The 24,852-nt window shown below is 34.4% G+C and overlaps 3 protein-coding genes across 4 annotated transcripts in view; 2 read left to right on the plus strand and 1 right to left on the minus strand.

Moving 5' to 3' along the window:
- AK3 (adenylate kinase 3) overlaps nt 1–1,738 on the plus strand; it is a 23,542-nt gene extending 21,804 nt beyond the window's left edge. Inside the window, exon 6 of the mRNA XM_010967883.3 lies at nt 1,391–1,738. The gene's annotated coding sequence lies outside the window, so the exon portion shown is untranslated. The remainder of the gene's footprint in view (nt 1–1,390) is intronic.
- Nucleotides 716–24,418, minus strand: CDC37L1 (cell division cycle 37 like 1, HSP90 cochaperone). Its single transcript, XM_010967884.3, has 7 exons — nt 24,108–24,418; nt 19,861–20,142; nt 17,085–17,178; nt 10,257–10,372; nt 9,757–9,879; nt 5,922–6,086; nt 716–2,340 (listed from the first exon to the last, which is right to left on the minus strand). Exons 1-7 carry the CDS (start codon nt 24,237–24,239, stop codon nt 2,239–2,241), a joined length of 1,014 nt encoding a protein of 337 aa, XP_010966186.1. The 5' UTR covers nt 24,240–24,418; the 3' UTR covers nt 716–2,238.
- A 298-nt stretch (nt 24,419–24,716) lies between these two features.
- Nucleotides 24,717–24,852, plus strand: part of SPATA6L (spermatogenesis associated 6 like) — a 52,431-nt gene continuing 52,295 nt past the window's right edge. Inside the window, exon 1 of one of the 2 annotated variants that reach the window (XM_045504970.2) lies at nt 24,717–24,830. The gene's annotated coding sequence lies outside the window, so the exon portion shown is untranslated. The remainder of the gene's footprint in view (nt 24,831–24,852) is intronic. The other variant, XM_074361620.1, reaches the window with a different exon arrangement.

Raw genomic sequence — 24,852 nt, forward strand, 5'->3', positions numbered from 1 at the left:
TGGTTTATATAATTTGGAGAAAGTTGTCCAACCTGAAATACAGATTATCCCTTTGCTTAGTATATTAATTATTTAACAAACAGAAGACATTTCTTCTAGTAGGAGTTAGTTCTTAGTACTAAAGCAAAATAAAGAAAAATAAAAAGGATGTAAATTTATCATTCTTAGTACTAAAGTACTGCTAACTATGTCAATTATGATCTTAAGTGCAAATTGTGACATCAGTCAGTAGTTCCCAAAATAAATCCAGTCACTTTCACATTCAAAACATTAGAACACTTCCCTTTGAAAGTGAAAGAACATACATAAGCCACATTTTAAAATATCTCTTCAATAAGTCCTACTTTAGAAAACAAAATCAAAAACACCCTTCAGGAGTAGTTTACTTAGTTTGTTGATAATTTCTCTGCTTCTAGTCTTCAGCCTTTAATACCTCTTAACTTAGGGCAAAATAAAATTCAAAACAATTTGAGTGCTTACAAAGAAGAGTGAAGCTGAAGAATGGAAAATACTGGTTCAATTAACATTTCTGTGAAACTGGGGATTTTACCCCTATGTTCATATTTTCCATTTGATAGGAAGGAAAAAAAACAAGAGCTTGCTCCAAAACAGGAAAAAAAGGGGGAAAAAAAAAAAGAAAAAACTTCTAGAACTAGAACTAGGTCACTGGTTTAAGAAAAAAAAAAAAAAAAACAGGCTGATGAATACTACCATATAAATTAGCCAACCATTTTATTATAGAGTATATATTTATATCAAAAGCACAAAGAGAGTTTTATTCTGAAAACCAGGAAGATTGTGATGTAACGTACATATGATTCAGTAATTCCAGTCCATTTCTATGGGTACTAAGTGCCTTATTACCTTAGTTAGTTAAAACAAGGTACAAATGGGTCAAGGTCACAGGTCTCATCACCATTTGGGTCCCTTAGCATTATTTGGTTTTTCAAATTGAGACATGTATTCCAAATCCCGTTTAGTCATCTTCTGAATGTTTGCTACCACTCTTAATGGGACTGAGCCAAAGACTATATCCAATACCCATCAAAGCTCATGTTCCTGTAAGTCAGATGATTAATCCTCAAATAATAAGGACAGCATAATTAACATTGTCATCTTATTCCAAATAAAATGAATCATCAAATATCCTGACAGATTTAAAGTGGATTATATAGGAAGTAGTAAAGCTCAGAAGCATTCTATGGTAACTGAGCTAAAGAGAGGAATGACAAATGTAGTAAAACCCATCATTACCAATGAGGATCACCAAATTCTTAGAAATAAGCAGTTAACTCAAGAAGATATGCGTTTTAAAAAAGTCCTTAAGCCACTTCTGAGTGAAACAACCAATAACCACAATTTAAAAATTTTTTCCTGTTTTTTCTTACAGGCCATTAGTGTTCTTTGAAAACTTGCTCCCTGAGAGATCCCAGACTATGTCAAGTAAGGAAACTAAGAGTGAGCTTGAAGTTGATCTTATTTAAAAAAAAGTCCGTATTAGCTTTATCACTTTTTATACCACTATAACCCTTAATATTAAGATGTCAGAATGGTAAAATCAGCTTCTAATACAGTTCTCAGAATACTTGGGGGTAAATTTAGTATCCATAGAAAATTGATTTTATAGTCAAGGATATAACTGATGGTGCCGAAAAACAAATATAATGTTTCTTTAAGGGGAAAGACTTTGTTTTAATTTGTACCACCCAGCTTATTTAGTAAAGTAGATTATGAACTACTGATTTATTGCTTTTAATATGATGAAACACCAGATTTGACAGCTAAATTAGCAGTAGGATACAAGTACATTTTTATCTTTAATCATTTTTGCAGAGGACATGTACATATCCATATAAAAAAAAGACTGTAGCAGATGCCTCCTAGAATCAACCAGTTCTTGTAAACATTGCATTTGTGCAGATTTTCATACTTTGATTCCAAAATTGAGAACAGTAAGATTAAAGGCAAATTTTAGTAGCCAAAAAACCCCCAAAAAAGTCCAGTTTGACTTCCTGAAACATATCGTACCACTCCTCTCTTCAGAAAAACAAAACAAAAAGACCTAGCAGCACATAAAAAAAAAAAAAAAATTTACAAAACGTTTCAGTACTCTTTTTTTCCCTCCCATCAAAAACCAAACAAAAATAAAGTGCAGCACCCATAAAAGTGTCAAGAAAATAGCCAAGTTCTTCCTTTCTTGTAACAAAATAGCACTTGGCTTCAGCAGTCTTAACCAAATTATACAGTGTCCATCATTTTGGGTTCATCATCTTCTTTATGTACCACTGAGTTTAAACCGCAGAGAGCTGTATTGATAGAATACTGAAGATAATCTGGATTCTGGAAAAAGAAAAAGTATAGAGAAGAAACAATGGATGATAATAACCAGTTTTATGCCAGTATATGCAACGACATATTCAGTTTCACATTCTATATTTTTCTGCAGTGTAGCAGAATAGGAAAAAAGATGGACTTTGAAGTCAGACTTGGGTAGAAACCCAAGATAAAGAAAAAAATGAGACTATTACCACTTAATCCAAAGAGATGTGATAAAGACAGAATGATGTATGTGAAAAATAGAAATATAATAAATACTATCTTTTTCCTCTTTAAAAAAACTGTATAATTTTAATTATTTAATCATATAAGGCTGTATCTTCCATGTGATTATATGTTCACAGCTATTGATAATTTAAAAGATAAATGTGGCTTTAAGCCAGCAATGTATTTTGATGATTACCATCTAATTACAACAGTAAATACTAAAATTGCAAAACGCCTGAATAAGGAAAAAAATTTACCAAGTAAAAATTATAGCTATCTTCAGAGTCTATTTTGGTTTCTCAAATGTTAAAACAAACTCAAGTGAGGAATCAATCTTTTGAAAGGTAACTAGACTCCTATTTAAAAAGTTAAAAACAAAAACAAAAGAAGTTTAATTTAGGTTTTATTTTTTAAACAGAAGAACAACTCACAAATGTTCTAATCTGCTCATTTCTAAAGCAGGAACAGAAAACCTTATTCAATAAGTGCAAAAGTAAAACCATTGTTAAAGTACCACAAATAAGGAACGTTAAATCCTTAAGACCTAGGACTTTAGGAAATTCTTTCCCAAGAATTCAATATTGTCTACTCAGTTGCTCTGAATATGTGCTAGCTATTTAGAGTTTTTTTTTTTTAACATATCACCTACTTTCATTTGTTTATTTTATTTGATAAACATCAGTGAGGAAAACAGTCAAAACAGGGTATCGACATCTTAAATCTCTCCATCCCAGAGGGAGGCAGGGTTTTCAAAAGATCTTATTAATAAAGTACAAAACTTTATGATTCTTTTATTGTAAAAGTCAAAAAGCGAGCCAGAGGTTAGTTGGATTATTCCCAATCAAATCTTTATGAAGAAAGTGGCACAAATAACTGACTAAGGTTTGGGACACTAAAATAACACTGGACCTCAGTTCTAACCTCACCTCTACCACTTAGTATAATGCTATCCTCAAAGAGAAAATAATTTATCAACATTTAATAAAATTAAAAGCTAGTATATAGGATAGTCTAAGAACAGTCACTTATGTCTCTATCCAAAAGGCCTTGGTTTAGTTCTTTCAAAACTAAGGATAATGCTATTTGGCTTATTTCATAAGACTGTTGTCAATTAAAAAAATAAATTAAAAGCTAAAGTATTACCCAAATTTAAGTTTTATAAAAAAATTATTAGTAATCTTCCTACATTATCCCATTCTCCAAAGGAACAGAGTGCTAAATCTTTTTTTTCTGACCACCCAGGCCCAATTCTAAAGGACTTCAGAACAGAGCTTACACACTCCAGCAAGACTAGGCTCTAGTTTTTCACTAGAGAATTTTGAGTATTAAAATTCGCTAGAGACATTTTCTAGAATTCAACTACCATCTCCTTAAGAACAGAAGGCATTATCATGGAAAGACTTAAAAAAAAAAAATAAAGCAATCAATATACCTAACCTAATGTACACCTAAATCCTACTGACTACCCCATATTCTCATCTAGTATCATCCTCAACACATTTCTTGTCCCAGAGACCAGTTCTTCCCAAGAGCATATGACTGAGCATTTTGTCTTATTTCTAGGATATGATTCAACAACAGTCTATGATGCAGGTGAATGAGCAGTGCAGTAAGACAGAAATCCAGGATTTGAATATTAGCTCCAACGGGGGAGGGTATAGTGCAGTGGTAGAATGCATGTCTAGCAAGCATGAGGTCCTGGGTTCAATCCCCAGCACCTCCAATAAGAAGAAATAAATGAACAGTTAAACCTAATTACCTCCCCACCAACAAAAAATAAATAAAAAGATTAAAAAAAAAAAAGAAGAATATTAGCTCTATCACTTATTGTATTGACTTCAGGCAAATTACTTAACCTCAGGAGTTTCCATTTATTCATCCGTAAAATGAATGAAAATGAATCAGGGTTTTTGAGCAGATTAAATGATACACCATGTACAAGTGTTTTGCAATCTATAAACTAATACAATGAAAATGGGATGTTATTATTATGCTAAGTTGTTCTTCCGAATCTCCTCTCAGGTGACAACTTAGTCCCTCAAGTTGCCTCTCATGTTACCCTATTTCCCTCAAACAGATGACAGTGCTCCTGTGCATCTAGCTGAAATCTTATCTTTTCCTTCTTATGTTTAGAATCAACAACATCCTTCAAAAGTCTCTTTTTTCCTTTGCATTCATTATGTGACATCTTAATTTTAGGACATTTATACATCAGACTTTACAGTGACTTAGTCATAAAATTCCTTGGGAAAGACTGCTTTCCTGTGGGCTATGTCTCGTGGAACTGAAGAAAAAAATTGTCTTTATTTAAACAGCATTAAGAGATAATCTGTAGGACAAATCAAGGGGGAATATCACTTACATGTCTAACTAAGGGGTAACATTACTAATTACTTAAAAATCAGACCTTGATTATTTCCATCCTTGAGAGTAATATTTTTGGCTGAGCTGAATATGATCAACTGCTTTTCTTAAACTGTACCTTTGGCCTACAATACATGTAACTGGAATAGTGAAATTATAGAGACATAAGGTCAAGATATTCCAAAATCTCAATTCCTACCACTTCATGAGATTTAAAAATAAGTATAGGACTCCTCTCACATTGTCTTTTGAATGAGACTTCCCTTTTCACTGTGCAGGCAACAGAATAAACTGCCTAAGTTGGTCTTAAAGTCTTGAGGCATGAAAATGAGAGATGACTGGTTCATTTAAATGCCACTAAAACCAAATGGACAGCAACTTTCTAATGATAACTTAAAATTACAATCTTAAATAGTATCAGGAAGACCAGTGGTCCAACCTCCTCTTTTTGACATAAATTCTTTCACACTGACACAGTTTTATTTTAATGTAATAGCAGACTTACAAGAAGCTTAAACAGTTGGCCAATATTATCAGAAAGAATAGCTCAGCATTAGTTACATTAATGTGTACTAAAATGTCACATCTAGTAGGTAACACCAACATTTAAAAAGATAATACTAATAAACTTGTGCAACAGATCACCTTGATTGCTACTTGGACATATACTCTGAAGCTAATTCATCTTAATAAATTCTTAAGATATAGTTCTACTCAGGTGTTCCTTAGGAGCTATCCTGAGAAGTTTATGACTGAGATGATCAATACGTAACACTTGTTCTTAAGAATGCTTAGGCAGATCTCATCTCTTCTATATTTAAAAGAGTGGAATTTGGTGTCTCTCTAAATACATAAGAGATGGCATGAGATGAAACTCAAGAATTGTCTTCTGAGGCAAGAACATTTAAAAAGACTACACATATATAACATGTAAGAAGAAACAGTAGTCCAAAAGAGCAAAAATTATGTGAATGAATACATTTATAAAATAAATATTCACTTTCCTAACCTACCTGTGGTAAGGATTCTAATAAACCTATAGATCCAACACCAGAATGGGGAACATGATTCTGAACAGCCACAGGTTGAAAACTTGGTGATTGAGAATAAAGTCTGACTCTTGACTTGAAAGCTTCAAGTTCATTTTTGAATGCTTCAAAATAACCTTCTTCCTCTGCCTAGAAAACACAAAAAAGAGACTTTTTTTTTCTTCAATACTTCCAGACCACACTGTAAATTCTAACAAGCATACGTCAGGCCTGAAGTGGAAGAAGTAAAGATGAGGTGAATTATTTAAATGTAGAGACCACCAAGATCCATGTCAGATTTGTGAAAACTGCCTATTTTATACAAAATTAAGATTGGTTTGTTCCATTTTCCTCTGCTTCAGCAAAATAAAACAGATGAGTAAGAAACAACGTCTCTTCATACATACACAGAGATATAATGAACTAAATAAACTTCCTCTGTATTTCTCTAATCTGTATCTTGACAGGATCCAATACAGCCCTCATTTTTTTTTTTTTTGGTGTTCACTTATTCTTTATTACAAAAATGTTATACATAAAGAAGAGTATATAAAACATACATATACAACTTTTAAAATAATTACAAAGTTAGCATCCACCACTTGTGTTGAGACATAGATGACTGGTGCCTTAGAAGAGTCTTGTGTTCAGACTTCTGTCTCTGGCTTCATCCCTCCCTTCGCTGCTATTCTAATGTTTGTCATAATAATTTCTTTACTTTTCTTTATAGTTTTATCATTTATGCATTATCCCTAAAATATATATTTAGTTTGCCTGGTTTTGAACTTTATTTAAATAAAATCTTCCTACATGCATTTGCAAAACAGCCCTCATTTAACCTCTACCATTCTTCTCTCCTCTTCCCGCTGCCAAGCCAACAACCAAGGGATTTTCTTAAAACTTTTTGATTCTCCATCAGTTAATGAGGGGCAGTCTAACCTGTTATTAGTAATTCTCACACTTTAAAATCCCTATTTGTAAAAGCCATGAAGAACAATTACACTCAACATTCAACTTCATTATGGAAATATCTTAGTGTTTTAGTTAAGCAAGTACCTTCTTTTCAAGATTACGGAAAGAAAAATATGGGTTATGTTGAGAGGACACTCTCTCCAACAATGTATATAAGTAAAATTCTTGATGCAGAACACACTTGTGGCAGTAGCCTCCATTTATAAATGTCTCCTTTGCAGATAAAACATGACATAGCATATCCTACACTAACAGAACATAAGTTTTGCGTTCAAGTGGTGGAAGAGATTTTTGTCAAAGTCCCATTATTGAATATCATTGGTCCCGTTTGTCTGCAATGGTATTTTTTTTAATGTGGTTTATGTTGTGTAACTGGATTAAAATCTATGGATTAATGATTAGCATCATTATCTATACAAATAATGCAGACAGTGTTCTGTGCTGCCATCCTATCTTTTTATGAATATACGAATCATTTTCTTAATTATATTACAGAACTTTGCTTTTGTCACTATATGGTACTTGTGTAGACACATGGAATGTTAGCCTTCATATCCAAAAGTAATCCTTCTGAAATGGTTATGCAACCATTAAATGAATCAAGTGACACAACTGCTGACCTTCACATGCCTAAGGCCTAGGGATTTAGAGCTAGAGAGACTTGATTTTTACTTTATTAAGTAATCTATGGGTTACTTGCTCAATTTTCCTATGCTAATTTCCTGACTTGTAAAAAAGAAATAATAATCCTCATAAAATGTTAGTAGAATTTAATGAGTTAATCCGTGTAAAGTGCTTAGAATAATAATGTGGCACAAAGTAAGCACCCCATGAAAATTATTCCTTAATTTAAAGAAAAATTATTAAGACCTAAAGATTTCAGAGCCCTTCAGTTCTGTTTTATCAAAGTAAATTTTGAAGAATATGTATAGTTTGGCTATGTTCCATTATCCTATTAAGCACTAGGTCAAACATATCATTAACGTAAGATGAAAAAGAATTTTTTTTTATGTCTGTGTGTTAAGTGAAAATTTTGAACAGTCATCAGAAGCCTAATTAAAATACCAACTCAATGTTTTACTCATTAAAACTACTATTTGGGGAAAATTTCTTATTTTAATAGTCAAAGTCAAAGTAGAAGGTAGGACTACTGCCACCCTGATACAATTTTTTTTAATTTAAAAATAAAATGTTTTTCTCTATTTATAAAAAGAAGTATGTTCATTGTAGTATATGAAAAAGAAAATGGAAATCATTTATAATTCTACTATCCAAGTATAATCAAAGTTAAACTTTTGGTGTATTTCCTTCTAACTTCTAATTGTGTATGCTAAAATGTACCATACATGCAAAAACCAGCATGTAAAATATGTAAGTACAGTTTATTGGGCAAAACCCCCACTATATACCCATAGAAATTAGGGAATAGGTCATTCCATCTAAGTTTCAAAGAGCATTCCATCTCTCTCTCTCTCTGAGGTTAGCTTTATCATGACTTGTCTTAATCACTCTTTTGCCTCTTCAGTTTTACCACTTATTTATGTATCCCTCAACAACACAGTGTTTAGTTCTGCTTGTTTTTGAACTTTATAAAAAAATATTTTTTTAATGATACCGGATATATCATTCTGTGACTTTTTTTTTCACTTTCTTGTCTTTTTTTAATCCATGCCAGTGCTGATTAGTATTTTACCAAGTGAACATACCACAATTTATTCATTCTACTGTTAACAGACATTTGGGTTATTCCTAGACTTTTTGCTATTATGAACAGTTCTATGATGTGCACATGAGTTTCTCTACGGCAGCAATTCTCAAACTTCCCTGTTTATGTGGGCTATTATCTATCAATATTTATGTGTGTCAGAAATTAAAACTGAGGAGTTTAAAAAATATTAACTGAAATATAATAACAAACTCATTATGTATTAACATTTATAACATATTTTTGTTAAGAAACTGTATTTCCAAAACAAAAAAATTTAGTGAAAAGCCTGGCTTAATAGAAGATAGCGGATTCACACATTTTGTATCAAGCTCTGCTATACAGTCATGAGAGAATGAGCATGAAAATGACAAATAACATCTTAACACTTGATCTTAGCCAAAAGGCCGAGAAGCGATGACAAATAACATCTTAGAATTATCGTGAAAATAGTTTTGACTCAGGGCCTCCTGAAAAGGTCTTAAAGACCATCAAGTGTCCCTGGACCCCACACTGAGAAATCTATTCTCTAGGGTATATATACCTAGGAGAATTTCTGGGTGTTAGCACTTGTTCAAATTTACCAGGAAATTTTCCAAAGTGGTTATACCAACTTATACTCCCATAGGCAGTGACTGTGAATTCTTACTGCTCTACTTCTTTTACAACTTTCAAATTATTACTAATCTAGTGAGTGTGAAATGCTGTTTAATCTTTCTAGACATAGTTATTTTTCTTTAATACAGCTGACATCATCTGTAAATACAAATATGTATCCCTTCTTTTGGCTCTATAGCAAAGCATTTTCTCAGATCATTAAAAATTCTTCATAAATATAACTTTGATGGCTACATAATATTCTGTATAGCACAGGTTTGTTTTTAACCATTCCTCTAATTTTCCTGAATACATACATTCATTTGAATGGATCTCAATTTCACATACGTGCTACAGTACAACCTTTTACATAGCTCCTTTAAGTCTAAATTAGCATAAGGACACAAATATAAATTTTTATTAAAAAAATCTTCAGAATTTAGCATGTGGCATCCTAGTTGGATAGTTTCCTTTGATGCGTATGGACAAAAGAGGTCTCAGATAAAGCTTAACCTTCCCATTTAAAAACACCAAACAGCTACTTACTTTGGCTTTCTGGAAAAATAAACGAAAACATCCTCTTGGATCCACATTACAGTTTTTGGCCATTTCCATAATAAACTGCATTACAACAGCTTGATGTGCTATTTGTTCCATTAGAGCCCCTTTCTGAAAATAAACATTAAAATTATTATCTCTGGAAATATATTTAATATTGTGATTACTACTTGGGTTTTTAAAACATGATGTTTAACTAGGTTAAAAAAGAAAAAAACCTTTATAGTATACAGGAACAAGAGAAATGAGGGGGGGCGGGGGGGGACAGGGAAAGCACATGGGTAAAAGTTTCCCTATGCTAACTGAAATAACTAAAAAGAATTCCAATGATAAACTCAAGTAGATCTGAAAACAAAACAAAACAAAAAATTGTAATTTCATTTAATGACCTTCCTGCTTTCATTTAAAATAAATAATGTAAAAAACAAAACATAGAAGTAAACCAGAATTCCATTTAGGTTCCCAGAAATTCAGGGTTCACATGATACCTGTTCAGCTTCTAGATGAAAACACCATAAAATAAGATATTTAGCAGTTTCTTCACATACAAGGTATGGATAGTCAGACAAAAATCTCTGACTATCATCCCATCGACTTAACATACCTGTAAAAAAAGAATTAAACCATGAATGTCAAATACTTTCCTCTCGTAAACAAAAAAAAATGGTATTTTTAAATGTCTCTTTAAAGACAACTCATATTACCACAGCAATATTTTATGGTAAAAGAGGTAATAAAGAAATATAATAAAGCAATACCCAGTACATTGGAACTAGCTTTCAAAATTCAGAGTTTTATTTCAAATAATTTGTCAGCCTAAAGTAGGGTGACTGGTTTAAAGCCACAAGTCTTGCATCTGGGAAATGCCTTGAAGACCTGGGCAAAGAGAGATGGCTGGTCATCCTCGGGTAAAGTCAGTACAGATAATTTCAAGAGATGCAATATTATTTATTCATGGAATACAAATTTTTCTATTAGAAAGATACAAAAGAAAGCAAAACTTCTAGAAACTACACTTGGCAAACAAAGACAATAAAAGATTTTTAAAAACTACATTTTTCCCAATTTATTAAAACATGTCTAAGATGATACAGTAAAATGCTGATGGCATGGGAAACCAATCCAGTCAGTGTTATAACAGTAAATAAATTTTAACCATTTGAGTCATGTTAACCATTTAGTCATGATGACTATATACACGGAGAAAAAAAATTTTTTAAATTAGTTAATATTTGAAAATGGCTGCCATTTTGCTTCAAAATACCAAACTAACCTAAACTACTAAAGGTATCCTTTCATCTTTACCCAAATTAGTAAGAAATCTGGTCAAAAAGTCAATACCAGTCAAGTAATCACAAAACCAGTAAAGTGCTGGGCTTTATACTCATCCAACCAAGAAAGTCTGGATGTAGGTGAATCATCATGGAAATTTTATAAGGCTATCTCAATAGTTTGTCAATAAATTTTTCCTCTAGATACAAAATGAATTTCTATATATTAACATTCCACATCAGAACACAAGAAAAAACAAAACTGAGGACAAACGTCTTATTGAGAAATACACAGTAACACATGGATATCAGCTGAAAATAAATGATTTTCTCCTTATTTAAAAAATTGAAAAAAAAAAGCATTTTAGCATTTTCTCATAAAGAGTTTAACAAGCTTGACAAGGTTATTTCCTCAACACTTTGAATACACTGATTAGGTCATTTTAAATTCTGAGAAACTGATATTTAAGTTACTTAAAACTACTTCTCAAAATATAGTTGACTTAAAATGTTGCATTAGTTTCTGGTGTACAGCATGGACATACTTGGAGGGCATTATGCTACGTAAAATACGTCAGACAGAGAAAGACAAATACTATTATCACTTAACATGTGGAATCTAAAACAATACAACAAACTAGTGAATATAATAGAAAAGAAACAGACTCACAGATATAGAGAAGGAACTAGTGGTACCAGTGGGGAGAGGGAAGGGGGAGGGGCAAGATGGAGGATTAAGAAGCACAAACTATCAGGTATAACATAAGCTACAAGGATATATTGTACAACATGGGGAATATAGCCAATATTTTATAATAACTATAAATGGAGTATAACCTTTAAGAATTTGTGAATCACTATACTGTATACCTGTAACATATAATATTGTACATCAACTATACTTCAATTTTAAAATATGATATTGTAAAATAAACACAAATAAATTTTTAAATAGTTAAAAAATTAAAAAAAACTACTCCTCAAACTACAGTTAAAGAGTATAATAACTTCTGGGGGGTAGATCTAAAAAAGCATAATCCATATTTCTTATACCTGAAACCATAAAATAAATCCTATAAAGCAATTTTGCCTTAGCTTTGTTACACTTAAAGAGATAATATTTTCAACTCTATCTACTATCCATAGAAAGATCATTGCTTCTCCTGTTAACTTCTCCATGGCAGCATCATGACTTACCCAGGTACCCAAATCCTATCCATTTTGGTCTCTCTGGCAGGAAAGTAATACATGAAAGGGTTAGTGACATTTGTAGGGGCCATGAAGAAGAATGTCATTAAAGTTTTAAACTACCTATTTAATACCTGAGACAAAATTAACACTTGAGGATGACCATAGCTTTTTTTCATCTGAGAAATAATTGTCAATAATTGATTTCAAAAATGCCTACCAAATTACTATGAAATTGGGAAGTCATGTTACAGGTAGCCCATATAGACCTCTATGGAAGCGTGTGGAATTTTATGAACAAAATATATGAAGAGAATCAACGGCTTAGTGGAACAGAACATAACTGAAATTACAAATGTTATTTTGGAATTTATAAGCAAACTTAAAAAGAAATGGAAAGTAACACAATGTAGCATGATGATTCTAGGGCTAAACTGCCTAGGTTCGAATACCAGCATCACCACTAACCACACCTTGGGTAAGTTCCTTTATATTTCTACTCCTCCATTTCCTCATCTGTAAAAATAGGGCTAAAAATAGTATCTAATGCACAAGATTTTTTTGTGAGGATTAAATGAGTTGATACATATATAGCACTTAAAACAATATGACAGAGAGTAAACACTTGATAGATGTTAGGTATTATTAACACAATATGAACCATTCATTCATTCATCCATCAAATATTAAGCTAATCCTTTGGTTAAGGATAATCTAGTCATCTAAACTAGACAACCAATTTCTCTAAATGCTTGAAAAACTTACTCTGACAAACTGAAATACTTTAATTATGTATCTTCACCCACATGTTTTTCTAGGGAACATCTAAATCCCAATTCACCTATTAGCTATTAATATTCCACCTGATTCCTAAAATGGTCCCCAAATACACGTCCTTATTGATTTCCCTTTCCTCTGTGCATTATACTTATAGAATAATAAACTTTAAATTACACTAAGCATAAACTTCTCAAAGCACTGAAAATTTCCCAACTAGGTTGTGAATTTCTGAAGAATGATATGACCTCTTTTTCTCTATTTCCTGAGCTCCAGATCTCCTGTATTCCCAATCACCTACCACCAGACAGCTATTTCTACCTACATGCCTGCGCATAAACTCACCTTGTTTGAAATCAAACCCATTCTTCTCTCCCTGTCATTTACACTGCTTCCTAAGCTCCATGTCACCCAATCAGGCATTCCAGAAATTCTTCTGACATTTCCATTCCTCCCACATCAAACTTATCACTAGATCCTGTGGTTATGCTATTACAATCTGTTAATATGGTGAACCACATTAAAGAATCTTCTAAAGTTAAGCCATTCTTGAATTCTTAGGATAAAGCCTTTTAAAATATTTCTTTCAGATTATAAAAATAAACTATATTCATTGTGAAGAATTTGAAAAAATCCAGAAAATAAAAATCACCTGCAATTCTAAAAGAAATAATTAACATTAACATTTTGATGTATTTCCTTCTGGCTTATTTTTAACGACTTTTAGAGAAACAAAATTAGAATCATATCATACATACTAATTTTCTATTCATTTCACTTCACATTCTATTCAAGAGTACTTTTATTAAATGTCTTTTCAAAAATAAGATATTGATGTGTTTTTGAAAAGCAATATATAAGTGTTTACATTGAAGAGACTGATATCCACCTGCAGCACAACTGATTCTATCAGAGTATCTATGCAAATATTCACAGCTTTTAATAAAATTTCCAGTGGCAACATCTTACACAAATTCAAAAAATGATGAACCACAGCTAACTCTGGTTGGAAGTGAACAGATGACATGTCATGAAAACTTATGTGAGATCATCAAAAAGCAGCTCTCATGATCATAAAGACAGTGATGTCAAAGATGCATAATGACTGAATAAAACTTTTGTGAAATTTAAAAGAAAACAGACTGTTTCCAAATTGATATTTTATATTTATAAAACAAGAATTAACTAAATTAATATATTAAATACAGATACAGGGGGAAAAATCAAGATTTCAATACTTCACAATATTCCATGATACTGTTGTACCATTTATCATTAGATGGTAAATTCTAACTAATTATAAGAGCACAAGCAACATAAGAAAGATAGTCAACAAATATCATAAGGGAAAGTTAGGAAGAACTTTAAAGAATGTAGGTACATATGAGACCACAGAGAAGTAAGGTGTGAAGCCTTTGCAGCCCTGCACAGCCTTCCATGTTCCAGGCCCATGTCTTCCAAGAATCTGGAATGCAAACCAAGTTTGGAAAGCCTCCAGCTAGAAGCTTTCATTACAGCTGCTATTCCAGATGTGTTTACTTCAAAGGAATATATTGATATAGTCATTATTGTGGTAAATGCTTCCCCCCCCTTTACTACAAGAAACACACAACACCAAAAACACCTGCTTCTACCCAGAAGGGACAGTATTAAACTTTCACTGTCTTGCCTCAGTCACCATCAACTCTGTGCCATAATTTAGTCTGCAGGAACTTTGACTATCACATCATCCCACATGACTGCAACTGGTTTACTTCACTCTGATGGAAACTGGTGAGCAGGAAGTGGCAGGTATCCCATATGCCTTGGTAAGATACAAACAAGCCAGAAATTGGAAAATAAAACAAGAAAATTCTGGGAGCATGCTACCTTAGTAACAGTTCTGAGACCCAATGGGTTGCAGCAAGTAGGATATCTCCTCCAAACTGAAAAGTCAATATGCATTTCCACTAAGAAACAGGAACAATGTGAATCTGGGTATGGCTACCAGGTCTGGTCGGCTTTGAAGACAATAAGGCTCTGGTTAATATTAAAAAATGAGACACTGGCAGCCCACACATGCAATGGCAAAATAATTGTTTATCAGTCACTTGTGGATGTCCTGTTAGTCTTTTTCTCCAGCCATACGATTGCTTGTATCAGTATTTTAGAAACTAAGGAGTCATGCTGGTAGATTTGAGATTATGCAGAGAATCAATAGCATAGGATGTCTCCATCAAGGATATTCCAGGTTAGCCACTAAATACCTAATATGCCAGTAGCAGAAACCAATGCTGAAACCTCAATATTGGCACTATATGCTAGAGAGATTAGCCAACCATCAAATAACAGGTTGATTATCTTGGTCCCGTTTCATTTGGAGGCACCAGTGGTTCCTCACTTGAACAAGCCCATTTGAGATCTAGTATTGCCTGTCCTCCCTGCCACGCAAACAGTAATGCATCTGAGGCCTTACTAAATGAGGCATTCCCCATACCACATTATTTCTTGACCCCAAAACTCAATTTACAGCAAAAGAAATGAAGGCAACAAGCTTATGAAATTCACTACCCAGAATTATAGAGTGGTAAAATGTTTATTGAAGACTTACATAATTATAGTGCCAGGTGGGTTACAGTGCCAGGTGAGATAGGGATATTTTCCCAAACAAAATTGCTTCTGACCACAGCACTCAGTTTATAGCAAAACTGAGGGAACTATTTATTTCACATTCACTAGGTTCCCCGTTGCTCCAAAGCAACTAGCCTATAGAATTCCAGTTGTGTGAAAGCACCTTGAAGGATGCTATTCTACCAGACGCAGTTATGCTCTGAAAGAGCAATCAGTACAGGGTACTCCTTTTCCTACATACAGCAGGACACAGGACTAGGAAGAAAGGACTGTGGGTGGGAGCTGCAAATCACATTATCACAACTAAGGCTCATTTGCAAAATTTTTGTTTTTATAATTCAGGGCTGTGCTCATTTAAAAATTTTAATATCTATCCAAGGGAGGGCGATATATCCATTTTTTTCTATTGTGAATAGTACTGGAATGTTAATATGTGCAAAAATAAATTTTATTTATTTCTTCAGATACTATTGTTGAATTAAATAGAATACACAGCTTATTTTATTTTTTAAAAATAAAACGTTTGAGAAAAATTAATAAATTTTCTGAGTAACTCCATAAAAAGGGAAAAAAATCTTAAGTAGTATCCACTGTGCTGACATAACTGAAGGACAAATGAAATTCTAAATACTTTGGGAAAATACCAATAGGAAAAAGGTCTCAAAGTTTCATTTAAAAAACTTATAACATATTACAAATAAAAAACTATGGTTACTAAATTAACACATTACACTTCCCAACAGCATTTTCACTCCAGCAGTATCACACTGCTTATAATTCTTAGAACAGAGCATACTATTTCCTGACTCAGACTTTGCACATGCCATTGTTGTTGCCTTGCTTCCCTTACCTACATGAAAAACTCCTATGTATGCCTCATAATCTAGCTGACGTTACCTCTGCTGGAAAGCCTTCACTTACATCAATCCCATCCCCACTGCTTTTCCTCAATAGAGAAAACTACTTTACAGTTCTCTGTATACATATTTCTATTACTTATCATTTATTATTATGAAGTATATTCTATTACTTATTATTTATCTCAGTAAAAGTTTAAAGATCTGCATCAATTGTATAGCATCATATCCAAAACCTGAAAAAAAAAATGAATGCTAATCTTACAACCATAAGATAATCAGATACCAAGGAAGCAGAAAAGACAAAAGTAAAGACTAGCTGGGAAAAGAAGTCTATGGAATAAAATAGACCAAACCTTAGAGGGTAGGATTATGTAGTAAGAGACTGAATTTTCTTTTCTTCACAATTTGATTTACTCTGTCACTCTATTTTTTATAAATATATAAAAAAAAAATCTAAAACAAGAGCTGTAAAACTCTGCCGGAAGTAGCTACACAACTGGAGTTTTGTCCCATAGCTTCTTTTTGGTCCCCATTTTATAAACCCACTCTTTGTACATATATTGATGATACCAAACATTACAAAAGAAGGAAACTCAAGTAGTAGACTTACCAAAATGTCTGATTTTTTGCTCATATTTCTGCATAAATGATTTTGATTTATCTTCATCTTCTGTTTCTTTTCTTTTATCTTGATTTATAAAACTCTGAGAAAAAAATTTGAAGTTAAAATCAGATTTTGTATTCTAATTGGATCTTCTTTCTCAGCTACTGAATGTCTAGCAATCCTTAGACACTAAAAAAGGTGAGACACTAAACTGATATTGTATCATTAAATTTATCTGTTAAACTCTATTAAAAATTAAAATTTTCTTGTAATGGAGTTTCATTAGTCTTATTTAAAATGATATATATGTAGAAAATTACAGAATTATTTTAGAAATTACACAGAAAAACAAATGAATTAACCTTTCTGTAAATCTAAATTTACAAATCAAAGGCAGGTATAGAAAGATCCTTTACATGCGTAATTTATTTTGCATTATTTGTTTCCATTAAATATTTGCAGCTCTAGTCTAATCTTTGGAGTTCTTGCTGGAAACAAACTCAGAAATTCAAGCATATAGAAAATAAAAGTATATTTACTACAAATTCTTTGATAAGACATAAACCTAAGATACACCTTTGTTGTAAACTTTTCTTAGGCAAGACCGGTTTGATTCTGAAATCAAGTACAAATTTCTATTAAGGAAGTGCTTATTTTCAGTTAAATAAGTCATTAAAACAGACCAAGATGAAATTTTCATCTGGCCAGAAAAACTGGCAGAACAGTTTCTCAGAACATTCTGTGATCACATTTAAACCTTCAGCTCATCACTGCCAAAAATGAAAATCAAAAACTAGCTTTCTGCCAGTTTACAATCAGGAAGCACACAAGTTTATTTATTTCAAAATAAAAGCATTTTTCCTTTATATATTCTGCTATCTAGACCAGCACTGTCCAACAGAAATACAATCAAGTCACAAATGTAATTTAAAGTTTTCTATCAGCTACATTAAAAAAGCAAAAAGAAACAGATGAAATTAATAACATATCTATCTAACCCAACATATCCAACATACTATCATTTCACCATGTAAGCAATACAAAAAGATTAATAAAATATTTTACTCTTTTTGGTACTAAGTCACCAGAATCTGGTGTGCATTTTACACTTACAGCACATCTCAATTCAGACTAGTCACGTTTAAAGTGCTTAATAGCACATGTGGCTAGTGGCTATCAAGTTGGACTGCGCAGATCTAGACCAGTCCTCTCAAGTCTCAAGCTCCCAGACAAAATCAATGTACGATTTTTAGCAAATGACTGGAACACAAAGATAGTCCTAATTAATTTGTGGTATAAATGTAGGCTATGTTAGAACCTAAGTTAAAAAAAAAGCAAAATAATTAAAAGCAGAGACAAATGAAAATATTTTCTTTGTGACCACTGTGTTAACAGAAGAGACATTATAAAACACAGAAACTGGTTTGACCATTCCCTCTCTAGTAAAAAATTATTTTAAATAGTTTTGGAGTATAAATGCAAACTGGAAATAAAATAAGAAGACACACTCTTTAAGGCAATATATGTAAATATCACAAATCATTCACTAAAGAATGATCCTGTTGTGGGAGAGGAAAAATATACATATATAAATTGGTACAAGCACAGAAAAGGTCTAGAAAGATATGACTCGTTGTTAAAAGTGGTTCTCTCTGGGAAACAGAAATGGAAGTGAAGGAAGCCTTTCAATTCTATTTTACATGCTTTTGTTTTTTTTTAACAAGAAGCATATTGTAATCTGATAATTTATCTCCATTAATAAGAATAAAGTACTGATAGGGCTAGTGGTGGTGTACATTTATCTATGTGTGTGTATTACTTGATGCTGTAGCAGAATTAGAGCTGGTCCAAGGGAAGGAAATTAAAGATGCTTGCAGGAGGCAGGGCGCAGGTGTTGAGAGTGGACACCAGAGCAGAAACAAGTAGTGTTAAAGACTACATCTAGAGAATTATTAATGAGGATTAAAGAAAATGAATATGTACTTAGACAAGAATGACCAATCTATCCCTGAAGCTTGAGAGTTAAGTTTAGTACAAACAGAAACAAGTACTAATTTACACATTAATTGAAAATGGGCATTGAAAATGCCCATTTCTTTTTCAGATACAACAGTCAATGAGTAAGGTCCTGTCCATTCCAGTGAAAAACAGAGGACTGCTTGTAATAAACGAAGTTGGCATAAGTACTACACTACTCCTTCTAGTAACAATGCTTGTAACACTAAGTCCAGATTACTATCTGAGGTGTACTAATTACATACTGGTAAATAACAGTAAGAAACTTGTTTTATTTGATAAATCCAGTAACTATACATTAGCATTACAAAACTGATAGCAAGTTGATACCACAATAACATCAGAAAGTGCTCGTGACATGTGAGCTTTACCATATGGTAAGCCCCTTCCTACCTGCTTTTAAGACATTACCTTATTTAGTCTTCACTCTACATAGTTGAGGAAACTGAGGCAGAGAGAAGTTAAGTGACTTGCCCAAGGTCACAAAGCCAGCATGTGACAAAGTTGAGATTTAAGGCAGTCTGACTGCAGAACCTACTCTTACATTCACTGTGTGTGCTATGCTGCAGCCACATAATTGTATTAAGGACTAAGCACATTAGACACTACTGGAGATATATGTTTCTGCAACAATCACTTTTCATAAACTGTCAAAACTGAATACTGTTTACAGGATTCTGTTGCTTTGTTACTAGATATGCACAACTGGTTTGTACAGACACTTTAGTTTTTTCTTCTTTCATTATGGTCCAATAAAAGGTAGTACCTTATTAAAAACATCCTTGCTAATGGCATCCACATTCCACAGACACATTCTCTCTCTTTGTACTAGAGCCTCTTCTTTCTGCCGCCATTCTTCTTCCCGTTGCCTCAGTTCTGACACTGCTGTTTGTGCTTTGGCATGTTCCTGATCCAAGGACTCAGAGTTATGCAGTGCTAAGCTACCAAGTTTCTGCTGAGCTTCAGCGAGATTCCATTTGCATGCCACAGAGCTCTTCACAAACTCTTTTTGCTTTTGGCAAGCCAATTCAATTCCATGGCTATACATCTGGATAAAAAACAATATTTGTAAGAAATGAAGACAGCAACAGAACAGGTATGTTTACAGAATACAGTTCAACTTTCTTTTAGTCAAGGATTTCTGTACAATGTTTCTGGTACATAGGTATCATGCCTTTGTGCATGTATTTACAGTTTTATGTTATAGGCCTTGTTTCATCAACTACACTCTAAGCTTCTTTGTTAATTTATGCCTCTGCTCTGACAACTAACAGCAACAAAAAGCCTAGCAACTAGCAATATCCAACAAGTGGGGGCTCAACAAAAATCTGATTTATAGTCTTCATAATCCTGAAACCACAATAATGAGAACAAAGGCTTAAATCTAGTTTATCACCTTATTACTCAACATGCTGTAAACCAGACCTTTACAGTTTGGCTCTGTAAGTTTCTCACTGCAAAGAATCTTTTATGTAGAAGTAATCATTTCTTGGTTTCTATTTTCTTTCTGTTTTACCCCAACCTTTGGTAATCTAAGAAGTTCCTACTGGAAATTTCTGTTTATAACTGACTATATCAGCTAGATATTATTTAACTTAATCCTAATCAAAATAAGCAAAGTTGTATGAAAAATAGTCACTGGTCTATCCTGGTGACTCTGGTCCATTCATAAGCAACAGCGATTAGTTTTAACATTTATTGAACCACCACATGTAAAGCATTGTGATGGATGTTTAATTCCTTATATTCCTCAGCTCTATAAAACAAAATCTGAAGGCACATTCTTAGCCAAAATGTAGATAAATTTCAAGTTAGGTATTCAGAATAATTTTACTCTAACCTATTCCCTTATCTGCAGCACTAGTAATTAAGCCCTTATAACTTCACACTTAAATTATATAAATACAGCCTTTCTCATCTTAAGCCATTCTCTACTAGACTTGGATTGATCTCTCCAAGAAACAAATCCGATAGTTTATTCATTCGTAGAGTCCTGGGATACAGTGCAAACTCTGTGGCACAGCATGGTCCTTCATGATCTGTCTTCCTGTTATCTCTCTAGATTCAGTTCTAGGTAACTTCTACTAGCTCTTCTAGTTATCTTCTACTTGTTTGCTTATTCTTTCCATCCTCCCTTACAATGTGGCAACTGCCCTCCGCCCCAATTCCTATCTCCATTCCAGATTCTGGCATCACTTTGTTTCCCTCCTATCCTATCCATTTTGCCCCAAGTTATGCATACTTCTATAATGGTGTTTCCACACAGTATTGTGCTTATTTGTTTCTTGAGAGGCTAGAATTCAATAAATCTTAGATGAATAAGTAACTCTTGACTTCTTGGAACAGACTGGTGGTGGTAAAGAATTCTAAGGCAAGTAGCATGCAAGGCTCTTAGCCAAGTCTTCAGCAAGCTTGGATTTCTATTGGGGTGAATGTAGACACTGTTATTAGATGTTTTAGTTACTCATTTAGCAGGTTTGGAGCCAGGAACCACATGGTCCTAACCAAGCAAGTAAAGTATTTATTTTTAGTTTTTGCTATCTTAGAATAGGATCAAGATTAACTGTATACTAGCTATGCTTAAGAAGGGACCAGGAGAAGGAGAAAAACGAAGTTTGAAATTTATTTTGTAAGAAAAGACAGAGAAACACTAACAAAGGCAAGGACAAATGGAAATATATTGCATTGTCAAATTATACGGAAGCAAATCACCAAATCATCTCTCAAATCAAACACATAAATCTTATTTCCAAATTCTAAAAATGATTTACGTTTAAATTCTTCTCCACAGACTACACAGACAATGTTTGGGCATTTGAGGAAACTATCCTACATGTATCTAGAGGATGAAATAAAATCTTTGGGGGGAGGGAGGGGAGGTAATTAGGTTTATTTACTTATTTTTAATGGAGGTATTGGGGATTGAACCCAGGACCTCATGTAAGCTAAGCACGTACTCTATCACTGAGCTACTCCCTTCCCACCCCTAAAAGGTCATATTTTATCTGTGAACATATTGAGGTTTTTTAGAGGGACATTAAACATAATTATATCTTAATGAACACAGATTCGAAAAATGAACTGTTAGCATCAAGGTCTACTAATATAACTACATAAACTTTCAAACAGCATCTCTACGTTTCAAACTGCTTCTACATTAACTGAATCTCAGAACTATACATCACATATGACATTAAGACGTCTAGATTCCCCACATTTGGTAAAAATTAAACCAAGGCTGTTTTTATAAAGATCAATAAATGTTTATAAATTGAACTAAACATTTTATTCTTTCCAAATATTCCAATAGAGAACTTAAGTCCTAAAACTTAACAGCAAGACAAGTAAGTAGGTCTGTTATAAACACGTGAACTAACATAGGATTAGTAATCACTTCGCAAAGTTTAGCACCTTTAAGTTTGTTTCAGTCGAAGAAAGTTTTACATAACATCACAGAATGGGCACTGCAGGAGGTGGGAAAAAACACTGTACTAGGTCTCAGAACTGGGTTCTAGTTTTAATTCTGCCACTGACTAGCTACATGGTCTCAGGGAAATCACTTTTAATGAAAGAGATAAGCTTATTCAACTTCTAAAATTCCCTTCAGCTAAATAAGTTTATCGTTCCAAGTACACAAGTAAAAATTAATATACATCTATTTTTTAAATTAAGAGTTTCTCTTAGGGTACTCTTTAGATTCAACCACAATGCAATAAAAATTCTTGAGATCTTTCTATCCTCTCCATATGCCTTCAAAATTGACAATGGCAGCCGCTGTGCATTCCCCTTTTCTCTGTAACACATTTATTATGTGCTTATATAACACATTTTGTATATAAAGATGACACCAGTGATCCATAATTAGTGGGTGACTACTGACCTATCAACTCTCATTCCGTCCTCCTAAAAAATGTCTTGCACTTTCCCAGTGACTGGCTGGCCGAAGTACAGTCTGTGGTTATGAAACAGCATTTTTCCCTGTGCAGCCAACTAACCCTGTGAGCTGGGCACAGGATCGATGACCCTACGTTTACTGGCAAACGATTTAAATCACTCATTTTCATCAACAACTAGTAAAATGAGTCTAGAGAAAAACTGTATCAATTCAGTTAAGCACTCAGGGACCCCATTTCGCAAAAAGCCTAGAAAGCAGACACCTATAATCCATTTCATTAAACATATTAGTGTGTAGTCTGTGACGCTGAAATAAAGACAACACGCTCAGGTTAGAAGAAAAACCAGGACATAGTGATATGAGTATGTAAGCTCTCCCTAAGATAGGATCCAGAAAAATCCTAAATGGTAGTTTATCACATTTGGATAAGTTTCCGAGGAAGGAAGGCTGGGCTGAAAACCACAAGTAGCATCAGGAATCAGAGAAAAGGTCTGAAGGGAAAGGCAAACGTGTGCCTACATGTTTTTACCGAAGAATGCTGTGAAGCAAAACTAAAATCATAACCGTAAGGGGGAAATGGTCACGCGAATGGGAGAGATTTACACCAGTATAGAAAGCAAGCTTTAAAGAATTTGCTCAGATGACAAAAGTCAGTGAAGTAAACTGGATCTGAAACCTTTATGTCAGGAGTTCAGCGAATTGTTGACATTCAATAACATTCACTGTTCCTATCAACTGTACACAAATATTAGAGCCCTCAACAGAATAACGTGCTCGGATAAAAGCAGGCACAAAAGGACAAAGGGTCAGTGTTCTGTGAGCCGCCCCAAACCTGGGTGTTGTCAGAAGAGGGGTGACGGGGTGGAACTTTTTTCCAAGGGTGAGGAATCAGTCAAGGTGAAAAAGGTGTGCGTGGAGATGGAGGCTGGGAATAAATGAGCCCCTCTTCGAAGCCCTCAGAAGATGCTACAAAGCGCTGGGATGGCATTAGGCCCTCGGCGCCAGGAGGTGAGGTGGGGGCTCCGAACGGGGCACCAAGAGGATCGCAAAGAGAGAGGACTCTGGGCCCCTGGTGACGGCACCTCCCCGTACCCCGCAGAACACCGGCCCCTTCTCACCTGGGCGCTGCCGCCCGGCAGCTGCGGGCAGCGGGGAGAACAGGGGGACACGTCCAAGTCACTCTCTTCCTCAGCCTCACCCTCTGCCCGAGGAAGGGTCCAAGGTCCTGGCGGTGGCCACGGCTGCTCCATGTCCAGCTGCCCCTGGCCCGACTATCCCTACTGCCAACCGACTTGGCGTGAGCAGAACCTGCTACGCTGAGCCAGCCGCCCCAGCCGGCTGGGGCCGTTACCCAGAATCCCTCTGGTGGCTGCGACGCCGACGCACGCCCTGCGCTAGCCTGGGCCGCTTCTCGGGCGGACGGCGGAAAAGGACGGGCTCCAGTAGGTGCGTCACTTCCGGATTGGAAGGCGGGGCCGTGGGAGGTGGTTCCCGTGGCTTGCTGAGGAGCTTGCGTCTGGAACTCTTCCTAGTTTAAAACTCTTTTTTCCTGCAGTCTTTCAGCGCTGCAGATTTACTCTCAACCGCGCAGTGGGTCCTGGAGGCCGGGGGGTGCTCGGGCCAAGCGTTGTTCACTTTGCGTATTATTTAAAAACTGCAACTCATTCCTGTACACTGTTAAGTAAACCAGTAGTTTTGAAGCGACGGGGATGGGGTGGGGGGAGGGGCGGTTGAAATGAGGAGAATTTTGAAAAGCAGAGCCAATTTTCCTCTTATTTTGAGTTACAAGCGACAAGAATTCTGCGAAACTTGGCTGGGAGGAGGAGTATGCCAAAGATAAGGTACTGGAGCAAACAGGGTTTT

This window comes from Camelus bactrianus, chromosome 4 (assembly GCF_048773025.1).
Source record: "Camelus bactrianus isolate YW-2024 breed Bactrian camel chromosome 4, ASM4877302v1, whole genome shotgun sequence".
Lineage (NCBI taxonomy): Eukaryota > Metazoa > Chordata > Mammalia > Artiodactyla > Camelidae > Camelus > Camelus bactrianus.

Excerpts from the sequence above, each read along its gene's own strand:
- CDC37L1 (XM_010967884.3), bottom strand. The coding sequence starts at position 24,239 with ATGGAGCAGCCGTGGCCACCGCCAGGACCTTGGACCCTTCCTCGGGCA. Across the intron at positions 17,179-19,860 it reads GCAAGGATGTTTTTAATAAG|AGTTTTATAAATCAAGATAA; the intron begins GTACTACCTTTT and ends TTTTTTTCTCAG. Across the intron at positions 10,373-17,084 it reads GCAAAAAATCAGACATTTTG|GTATGTTAAGTCGATGGGAT; the intron begins GTAAGTCTACTA and ends CTTTTTTTACAG.